At 31.2% G+C, this 11,235-nt stretch overlaps 1 protein-coding gene across 2 annotated transcripts; it reads left to right on the top strand.

Annotated features, from left to right (window-relative positions):
- Positions 1 to 1,308: 1,308 nt before the first annotated feature.
- Positions 1,309 to 10,911, top strand: LOC139087614 (DNA ligase 1). Of its 2 annotated transcripts, none has more exons than XM_070636479.1 (11): positions 1,309 to 1,714; positions 2,058 to 2,169; positions 3,490 to 3,615; positions 6,340 to 6,605; positions 7,098 to 7,497; positions 7,588 to 7,602; positions 7,667 to 7,924; positions 8,454 to 8,636; positions 8,729 to 8,969; positions 9,180 to 9,477; positions 9,541 to 10,911. In XM_070636479.1, exons 1-11 carry the CDS (start codon positions 1,637 to 1,639, stop codon positions 9,733 to 9,735), a joined length of 2,172 nt encoding a protein of 723 aa, XP_070492580.1. In that variant the 5' UTR covers positions 1,309 to 1,636; the 3' UTR covers positions 9,736 to 10,911. The 2 variants fall into 2 exon arrangements, with proteins under 2 accessions (XP_070492580.1, XP_070492571.1); XM_070636470.1 differs by having other exon boundaries at positions 1,315 to 1,714; positions 7,664 to 7,924.
- Positions 10,912 to 11,235: the final 324 nt, after the last annotated feature.

Here is an 11,235-nt window from a genome sequence, read left to right as displayed (position 1 = left end):
TAATATTGAATGTCATAAAAACATGCCTCATTGGTATTGAACATTCTTTGATCATGAGACGAAAAATACATCAATTTATGCTTAATCGGTTGAAAAGTCTGTTTAGAAAAATTTGTTGCGTTCTCAGCATGATAGATCCGCAAATAAGTCGGATGACATTTGAGTTGGTAAATGACTGTCACGGTCAATGTTGATACATGTTCAATACACAGCAGCGCTTTGCCAATTAAAGCAATTTCTGAGAAAATCTCAGCAACAGAGGTACGAAAAATCAAAACTTTGTCGTTCAGTTTTCGTGAAAAATGGAATTGGATTTTAATTAGAATTCACAGGTAATAAAGTCCATATTAAATCGGGTAATTTATTACTGAATTTCTGGTATCATCTAACCTAACAGAACCCATAATTTAATGTTATCTTCAAACTCAATATTCTAGTCCAGTTGTGGGCAACCCGAGAGTGGATAATCAGTTATAACTAGTTAATGGCAGGGTAATGTTCGGTTTATGACTACTTTTAACTCATTTGTGTCCATTTGGGTAACTTGTGTGTCGCGACACACTAATGTGCCGTCAAAGATTCTTGGAAATGCCATGAACCGTATGCCGTGGTCAAAGCTTACAACCAAAATGTACCACGGCACACAGGTTGCCCACCACTAGTTCCAGTAAGTGTATTTATTCAGTCAGTGTAAATAAAATTCTTAATCTCAAAGAACACTGACAACAATAGTGCTTGAACAATAAAGAAACACTTTGCAGCTCATGTATGGACATTGTCCATAACAGTTGTAATACTCTTATATTCTATTTTTGCAATTCCTTTTATTACAGCTACTGAAAGTAATAAAAATAAAATGAGGACATCCAAGATTATATTAGAAAGATGTGCAAATATAAAAATCAACAATTCAATAATTATTCAACAACAATATCTGCAAAATTTTCAATTTTCCATGCCTATAGCCTGAAACGTGATAAAATGATTAATTTCAGTACTGAAAAACATTCCAAAGATTTTTCGAATAGCATGAATTTGTTATGGAACTCACTATGAACAAAAAAAAAGGAAGAAAATTTCTTATTTTTTGCATTACTCATATCATTAGGAAATATGTCCTGATGCGTGCGCACATCGATTCAAATTCGTTTGCGAAATATTCATTTTTATCAGAATTATACGAATATCCTCTTCGTGCTTGAAAGTTCAGCAAAGCAAAAATATAGAGCTTTTACGAAAATTGTTGATTCTACAGTCGGTGTTTTCCTTTCCAAAGATAAAGTCCTAAAAAGCTGACTGCTCGTTGAAATTATATTAGAGAAAAAAAAAGTTGAAATATTTTTTAAGTTTTGTTCTTTAGTCATTAAATTTTATAGCTTTAAAAAGGCTGATTTTCAGTTTTTTTAACTGCTTAGGCAGTAAGTTTAAAAGTGATATTTTGGATTTTATGATATCATATCAAGAACCTTTTTGTCTATAGACTAAAAGCGCCTATTGATTTTTATCGAAAACAATAGTTCTAGTAGCGCAAAAAAAGTTTTTATCTCTCGGAAAATTAGTGACGAACATATTTTTTTTCATGAAAAAATAAAAAAAACTTTAATAAAGTTTTAAGTAACAAAGTTAAAGAATCACAATGATTCCAACATTCCTCATCCTAATCATCTTAAGTGCATGTCAACTGACACTCCAAACATCACCATTCTCATTACAGGTAATAATTATTATTTTATCATAATTAGACAAAGTTTTTTTTTTTACCTTTTGTCGTCATACATAATGAGATGAATCTCATGATCCGTTGCCATAATTACCAGAATGTAATCATATATAGATAATTGTGGCTATTTTTGCAAATCCTAGCACCCATAGTCGTCATTTGTCATAAATATAGAAATTGTGTATCACTCCTAGTTACGATTATTTTATCGTCCACACACTAATTACTTACTGGATATAAAAAGCAAGCAAAAAAAAAAGTCAATTAATTTTAATTATGAACTTTTTTTTTCTCTTTTTTTGTTTTTCTTCAACAATCTCTCAAACTACTATTTTAGCCTGCCGTTGATGCTTTGAGCGATAGAGAGGCTCAATTAGCTTTAAGAGATGAAATTGAAAATGGAATTGTAGGTGACTTTACTGGAAATGATGATTTTGAAGCGAGTAATGGTAAGTACAAAAAGGAACAATAAGAAAGAATTATGAAAAAAATTCCTCATAAATAATTTCTTCCTCGACCATTTATATCTTGTGTAATGACTATGGAAATTCCATTTCTGAAGGGTTTCTAATGACTTTCATATTCTTTAAGATTTTTCGGGAAACGAGTACATATGCTTTGAATTTAAGTTTTAAAACGCCAATTGACCCAATTTAATGGTATTGTAACTATTTGAATATGTAGTGTTTTGCGAAACTGGGAACTGTAAATATAATAAATCTCTGTAGGTGAATCGTGTCAAATTGACTTTCAGTCTTCATGCGTATGTTTATGAATTTTAGAAATTGATTTTAGAAATGAACAGAAATGAGTTTATTGAAGATCTTAAATGATTCATTTGAATTACGAAAATAGACATTTAGATCTTAGTTTCTAAATTTATTTGGATTTAGAGTTCGAAATCGACTCGGATTTTGTATGAAAATTGTCGATTCAAGTCGATTCGACTCCATTAAACACTCTAATCGACATCCAGCTCTGTTTCTATGTCTTTTGTAGACAGTGTTCAAAACTTGTTGAATTTGCTGTAAAATTTAAACAATTCTTTCAATTTAAATCAAAATTCAATGAGAACCTGACAAGTCAGCTATTACATCAGTACACAAGGTACTGCCTTGTTTATGATATTACCAAAAAATCACTTTAGTCACGTTTGTTAATGTCACATGGAATGAATATTTTAGATATGATGAACTCACATTTGAAACCTTTTCATGATTTAAGTTATATGTAGAAGCATATCCCGAAACAATTTATATAAATAATTCTTTACTTCTTGGAAGATTGAAAAACTTGAATTATTTACTTGAATTTGAAATTATTTCAAAACTTCATCAAACTCTTGCTGTGATATTACAAAACTTTATGATATTGTGTATCGTTTCCAACTCACAGTGTCTAACAAATTGTCACAAATGTATGAAAGAAGAAAAGAAAAGCAAATTTCCGTAAAATTACATTTGAAAATCTAATTTTTCCAATTAAATCAAGTCTAAGTGAATTATTCACCTAAAAGGAAAGATAGAAGGAAATAAAAGGTCAAATGGGTAAAAAAGTTAATTTCCACAAGAATCTGTTCATGATGTTGTCAATGAAAAAATTCATAAGGTGTAAAATACTTAAATAAATCATATTATATGAGCATTTCATGACCGTGTAAAGTCCATTAGTGTCTACTTCTGAATGACTATATGAAAAAAATATTTATGTCCTTAAAGCAATCTCCTTTTTTCTAAAGAAATATCATTATTTATTGTATATTTCATCAGATTATGATCTCGAACGTGGTCAGCATATACCAAACAAAGCCTTGGCAAGATATTTGGCACGTTCCAACGCAGATTATGATGAAAATTTCCTCGACTATAAGAAACGGGCTATGTTTAGAAAAAGAGGTAAGAATTTTATTTCCATTTCCATTGAATTTTCCCCAAAAAAAAAAGTTTACTGAAGTTCATATATGAACAATACACTGCGTAATGACTAAAAATCATTTCCTTGTACTTTTTCACACATGAGCGATTAGGTTGATTTATCATAAAACCCATTAAGAATTTATTTCTTCTCGTTCATTTCCAACTTACATCATTATTATACGAAAAGTGGAAAAGAATGAAGAAAAATTTTTGAAGCTGTAAAGTATTTTTTTCATCCTTGACTTTTGTGTAAACTGAGCGCCCACACACACGTCATTATGTCTGTTTGAAAACCGAGTAGTAAGGACTTTGTGTTTTTTTTCGGTTATAGTGATATTTTACATGAGCTTGACACGGGTGTAATGAAGATTCTTTTTTGCTGAAATATCATTAACTTACATCCTGACCGAAATATTTTATGAATAAAATAAGACAAAGATCTCCACAGGCTACCTTTTTTGTTTATATTATTTCTGAGAAAATGTTATCTCAAATTTAGACATTTTGCATTGTCATTTGCTTTTGATGTCCTTTATTTAATCACGTTCATCTTCAAAATCATCAGTAAATATGCTTAAACACTCAATTTATGATGAATTTTGTGAGTTTTGTAATTGTTTTAAATGAGATGTTTATTTATCCGAGTTCAAAAACAGACTGAACATTTTATGTAGAAAGGGGTATTCAACTAAGTAGAATAAATATTATTCAAATCTTAAATGATCGTTATGACAATGATCCATGAATGAATTCTCTTAAAGTATCAAATTTAAATTGAATTTAAATGACATCTTCTCTTATTCAGATGTAGCTCCAGGAGCTTTTTTGTTTCTTCATTTAAAAACTTCTGCTTTTTCTTAAAGAAAATATTGATGCTCTTTAGGTCTATTACCAATTGTTTGAGGAGTCACAGATTTTTCAATAATAGAATATTACACTATCAATTTTATATGCTATCTATGTTTGCCGAGAGTTCTTTTTGTTGCAACTTGCTGGCCACATTAAGTGCTTACTCAACCTCAATGATGACTTTGTGTGATAGTGATTGATGGACGTGCGGGTTGATATTTATTTAGGACTAGAAATTTATTTATCCAAAATTTTAAAACAGGATTTTGAATATGGTCAGTCGAAAGAGAGGTGAATGTAACAAATAGACATAAAACCCACTACTAAGACAATCAGATCTCAAATCATGCAAGAACTGAAAATTTAATTTCTTCACCTACGCTTAATGAAAATGATGTGAATGTTAATTAAGTTAAGAAAAGTTCCAATGCCACTGTGATCATTATTTATTTGAATTTTAATTGGTTTTAAAAGGTTTTAGAAATTTTTACCAATATGCAGATCAGTGAATTTTTAGCGCAAAGACATTCGGAGGCGGATTTCAACAAATCTATCTACTCATATCAATTATAGTGATAATAACGTTGCTATGGAATTTTCCATTATAAATATGCCATAATTCATCTCACAAACATCTTCCGAAATTTTTCCACTGTCATAACGATTAACAACAATTTTGCAACATCATCATCTGTAGGCAGAATCTAAAAGTAATCTTATTGTTCAGTATTTTTTATATGAGAACACTTTTGGCTCCAATATTTTGCTCTTTAATTATTATCATCACATTTCTTCTTTAGACCTTGTACTAAGTAACTATTATCTAATCAGTAACTAGAATATTATGTAGTTGCTGTCCCAATTTTCTTTCATCTGTAATTTCTGTGTCAATACTTTCGATTTATTTTATTATTTAACTTCCACGTATACATGTTATATGTCCCGAACAGTTCAATGTGTTTGTTGTATTAATAAGTTGCTCTGACTGTTGCATTGTGTCGCTCGGATGTTGTGTAAGTCAAAGGGCGTCGCTAGGAATAAATAACGTGGTATCTTGGCTGTTTTTATGAACGAAACATTTTTGAGAGGTTCTGTTTACTCAAAACTTGAAGAATTGGGATTAATATCAGATTTTTCATTCAAAATCACCTGAATGAACCACTTGAAGCTTTTTTTTTCTTAATGGTTTATAACAATAAGCTGTCTAAGTACCAAAAACAATTTCACAGCATCATAGAGAAATTATTTCATGATTCGCATTCGCACTATTAAGACTCTTGACTTTACACCCATACACAAAAAAACCATCAAACAATAAAGAAATACCTAAATTTCTCTTTGACTCGTGGCGTTCGTCGTGATACAGACAGAATTCTTAAGTACGCTACATAAGCTTCACTTTAACTATCAGCAATCATCATTGAATGAAAAGAATTTTTATATCAAACATGCTCCAACGATAGACACGAGTGTGTGACACTTCACTGAATCCGACAAAAAATGTGTTTTTGGTCTTTCCATTTAAAATGATTTGATCCCTTCCACCACTCGAAAAAAATGAGTTAGAAAGGATAGAATATAAAAAAATAATCCAACAATGTCAATGGTTAACAAAATAAATTGAGTGGAACAACAGAATGAATGGATTCTATTCTACTCTATATTCTATTTACGTCATGCATATGTATTTCTCTTAAGGAAAGCTTGCAAGTGGAAAAGGCACTCATGTCTGTTTTTATTGGTGGCAACAATATGCTTTAAATTACTTTTTCACACTCTTACATCCTGAATACAAATATCCCACTTGCATCCAATAAATTATTAAAGTATTCTCAATTCTTCATGACTTTACAGATCCATCCGTGTTTCGTGAACGAACTCGTATGCCAACTTATCGACAGCAACAAGCTGAATTGGCTGAGAGATTTTTGAAAGCTATCGAAGAGGAACGCGAACGTGAACGAGCTGAAGATTATCGTGAACAATTAAAGGATTTATGGAATCGCTATCAGAAAGAAGAAGACAATATTGAACAAGAGCTTTTCAATGATAATACTAATGAAGTTGAGACTGATTACGCTGTAAATTTTGATGATCCAGCACGCAAGAAGAAGCGACAGGTATGTGTGATGAGTTATAACATTTTATTTATGTAATTTCGTGAGAATTGTGCGAATACTTTTCATATCGACGGCACACTTTGCAATAATTGAGAGATTAGCCTCTGATGGGAATTGAACCCACGTCCTTACATAAAGGGGATTATAAATATTCAATTTGTTGCATTATAATGCACCACAGAGACCGTAACCACGCATTCGCAAATACGCCTACTTATGGCTCGACACCTCTGATTACATTCAACATCGATAGTATAATTAACTTGAAGGTGTTGACCTAAGTGTCGTTCACAAATGATCTATAATTTTGATACTTTGTTCAAATTCTAACTCATTTTTCTGCAATTAGACGTGAATTGTGATTAAATCCCATACATAAATATCTGATTTGAGCACAATCTTGTTCCAAAATTACATCCATAAAGAACATAATACATTCATTCAATTGAAACGAAGTAATGATAATTTATAATTCATATTTCTTTAAATTAGAGAGGAGAAGCTGAAATCGCTCCATCCAATTGGAATGATAAGCGTTCAATGCCACTTTTACCATGGCTTCCAGCACAACGAAAGAAGCGTTTTCCAGTAACAAAGCGATCACCAAAGATGAATGAGAATGAAATGGCAAGAGTCGTGTCGGAGACAAGTGATAAAGTATCAAAAGACTTACAGGGAATCTTTGGCAGTGCCGTTGACAATAAAGCTATTGATGAGGATGATAAGAAGAAAAAGAAGAGATCTAGCGATGAAATGATGTCTCATATGCATCCAGAGAAGGAACATGGTGAAAAAGTTGAAAAGGAAAAAGTATCACCAGCATCTGTGCATGCTGATGGCAAGAAGAAACGAATTGTTAAACGATATGATGAATCGAATGAAGAAGAAGACAGTAAGTGACAATAAAATATAATTATATTAGAAAATTAGTCAAGGATTAATGTACAAATATGCACTCAATTATTTTTTTACGTAAATTTAGCAAGTGATGAAGCTGGTAAGTCTTAATTATCCTTTGAATGAACATTTAATGTCTATATAATTACTCAATTAATTAGAAGATGAAAGAGATGAAACTGCAAGTGAGGAAAATGAGGAAGACGACGAATCCAAAAAGAAGCGAAAGAAGAAGCGTGAAGTTAAAAAGAGCTTAGATTGGGACGTTCAAGCATTTCCTGATAAGAGAAGTCTAAAAAAGAAGTCTGTTGAATGGTCGAGTCTATTTGGTTATGACAGAAAGAAGAAGTCAATGATGTACAATCCATTCAGATATGCTGATCAAGAAGACCGTCGCAGAAAGAGATACGAATCAGATTCAGGTAAATTGAATGGGAAAATTGACAGAAAAGGTTGAAACTAGAATGTTTGAGGACTGATACCTGAAGAGCTTACTTGTTCCTCATGAAACTGAAGATTTTATTGCTCTAAAATTAATTGAAATGAATCAGAAAAGGTTTCGGAACTTGTTGAAAGAGTTAATTGAATTTCCTGCAGTTTAACCGATAGTTCTTCATAATTTACTTATAATACTGCACATTTCAATGCCAGAAGGAGAAAATAGTTTATATTACAAAATAGCAAGTAATTCTAGAGGAATTCAATGTCTTCAAGTGAAGTCACAGATCTATAAAACGTGCTAGGTATCGATGTGAAAAAGTTTCTAGAAATTTTGCTTGATTGCTTCAATTATATACGATGGAGTAAAGTGTATTTTTCATTTCTAATGTGCTTCACATAATACAATAGCTGATTATTGTCATCATAGCAACCAGTCGCGTTCATAAAATTCTTTTAATAAAATTCTTTAAAATATTTTATACATAATTAATTTAAAAATTCCTAAAATAGATGATGAAGAAGATTATCATGAGAGCGACCCTTCGGAGGACGACTCTGGGGAGGATGAGGACGATAAAAAGAAGAAGAAACGTTCACCAGGAGAAGAAAGATTAAATGCCATGGATAGAAAATTAAAGACGATTGAAAATCTTATTATAGAAGACACGGCAAAAATGTATCGGCATCAAAATGGTAAGTGCTGCAGATTAATCTATATTTACATTCTACTTATTCATGATTACTACTCTTCTGTCCTCAAATTTTCTGTCAATATTAATCAACAGAAAACCTAAATCCATCAGAAGCAAAGCAAACACAGAAGGAACTAGCCGATCGTTTGGCCACAGCATATAGCTTAGAGAAGATGCGTAAAGCAATTGGAAAACTAAAGGCATCAATGGCATTTCAGAAGGGTCTAGAAGACAATCTTTTGGGTAAAGATGACGAGGATGATGAGGAAGCTAAGAAGAGGAAAGCCAAACGTGTTGCTATTAAGAAGGAAAAAGCAGAATTCGATAACAACGAGTATGAAGCACATATTTTTTGATTATTTGCCTCCTCTTAAAGAAATGAAATATCTTTGGGGTCGTTTACTTGTTGTGTCTCGCAATAAATTTGTTCCTTTATGCCTCCAATGAGGAGTGAACAAGAACATAATAAGTGAACAAACCCCAAACAAGCCCACATATTTTCTGACATATTTCCTCAAATTTCATTCTCTTGTTTCGATTATAGTCATGAAATCGAGTCACCAATGAAGAAGACAAACGATGAAGACAAGAACGATGTAGATGATGATAATGATGATAAGAAGAAGAAGAAAAAGAAGCGATCACAGAAAAGAAATAATGAAATAAGTTCGGAACCACTAATGTCTGAGGGTTATATGGGTGGTATGGGTATGATGTATCAACGTGAATGTCCTATGTTAGATTCTATTGAGCGTAGATGTCGAGAAGTGGGAATATTAAGCGGTGATTCACATCAGAACTTGTTAGAGGCTTGTGGCGAACATCAATTGTGTTATCTTTGCGTACGTTTTAATTTTGACATTACATAAGCTGATTAATGTTATAATATCCATATTAAATTACAGGGGGATTCCAGAGCTCAATGTGACTACAAATATCAGTATGATGTTAATGAAGTTTGCGGATATAATTCGAAATGTAAAACAAATGCTGAACGTTCAATGGAGGCACTTCGTAGTTTTCCTGGAATGAAAGTTGGACCAAGAGAATGCATTCGTGATCCATGTCTGTATTCTGCATTACGCTCGATTGAAAATTAAGAGAATTTTACAAAAAGTTATTTCCTTTAAAAAAAAAGTCATATATATATTTATGATACATATACAATACAAAATCTGAAATCTTTAAGAGATATACTGATGAATGCAGCTGGAGATTTTTTTTTAATTTCTAATGAAAAGTATGTGACTGATAAGGAGGAATAGAGAATCTATATATTTTTGCATGTTCTCCTTCATTTTTTCTAACGAAGAATGTGCAATGACATACATTGCTGAATGTCCTTATCTACACACCCATATGATGATGATTATAGCGTTAAGAAATATTATGAAAAAGAAAAAAAAAATGTTTTTTGATGTAAAACTTAATGTTGAGATGCATTATGATCATAAAAAATTTCTTCAACTCTATAATGTGCTCTAAATACATCATAAATAATAATATTAATATAATGATACACAATGATAAGTTACACCATGTATTTTTCTTAATGATTCAGAATTTTTCTCGACAATAACTAAGGTGGAAAATTGTTGGTAAATTTTACGATTTTATATGATTTGAGATTCATCAATTTTATTGGTTGATTTAATCACTGATCCTAGTAGGCAATGAGTAAAGACTTAAGACAACTAGGTTTCTTAAGTGACACAACATGGTCACAGTGTGACATGTGTTTATGACATCACACCAATGTGTTCTTTGTGACATGTGTCATGACATCACGCCTATGTGTTATGTGACATGTGTCACAATTTAGGCCAATTTTATCACGGCTCATTTAAACCTACGTCACAGACACATTTATAACACCAAATGACAGTTTTCTTCGTTGTGAAAGACATGTAGATGTCATGTGTTAACAAATGTGTCTGTGACGGAGCTGAGTTACTAAGATTCAAGGCAGTAAATTATGTGCCAATAAGGTCTGTGGTCACTGCCTGCTAGGACATATTTACATGAAACGAACGTATGGAAGTTAAGAAATAAATAAATAAAAAAATGATCATGATACAAAATAATCAGGTAAAAACTACCAAAACAAAACCAGATACATTGCTTAAATGATAATGACTAAATGTGAATGAAAAAATGTGTAAGACATTTAAATTTAATATATTATATTGAATCACACATCATAACATTATTGTAATTGTGAAAACTTCTTTGTTGAAAACAAATTAAATAATAAAATCTAGGGACATAAATAAAAACATTGTAGTTTTTATTATTTATACTTATTTTCAGGATTTCTTCACGTTTTGTGCAATTTTTAATTTAAAGTTTTAATAGTTTATTTACATTTTATAAATGTAAACTGAAAATTGCTACCTTAACTGAGAATTCTCACCCAATGAGATTTTTGCGCAAAAATTTTTCGCATACCTAAGCATAAACCAGTAAAAATAAAGTTATTCGAACATAAAAATTTAAAAACTTTTTAAAAATCTCAATTTAATTAATTTAACCGAATCTGAGTCAATATTATCAAAACAATAATATTAATAAACTTACCTGCGATCTCTTTTTATTTATCA

The sequence above is a fragment of the Chironomus tepperi genome, unplaced genomic scaffold (assembly GCF_022539635.2).
Source record: "Chironomus tepperi strain 1889 unplaced genomic scaffold, CSIRO-AGI_Ctep_v1 contig_11, whole genome shotgun sequence".
In the NCBI taxonomy this organism is placed as follows: domain Eukaryota; kingdom Metazoa; phylum Arthropoda; class Insecta; order Diptera; family Chironomidae; genus Chironomus; species Chironomus tepperi.
This window is presented reverse-complemented; position numbering and strand designations above follow the sequence as displayed.

Excerpts from the sequence above, each read along its gene's own strand:
- LOC139087614 (XM_070636470.1), top strand. The coding sequence starts at position 1,637 with ATGATTCCAACATTCCTCATCCTAATCATCTTAAGTGCATGTCAACTG. Across the intron at positions 6,606-7,097 it reads CACGCAAGAAGAAGCGACAG|AGAGGAGAAGCTGAAATCGC; the intron begins GTATGTGTGATG and ends TCTTTAAATTAG. Across the intron at positions 9,478-9,540 it reads ATCAATTGTGTTATCTTTGC|GGGGATTCCAGAGCTCAATG; the intron begins GTACGTTTTAAT and ends ATTAAATTACAG.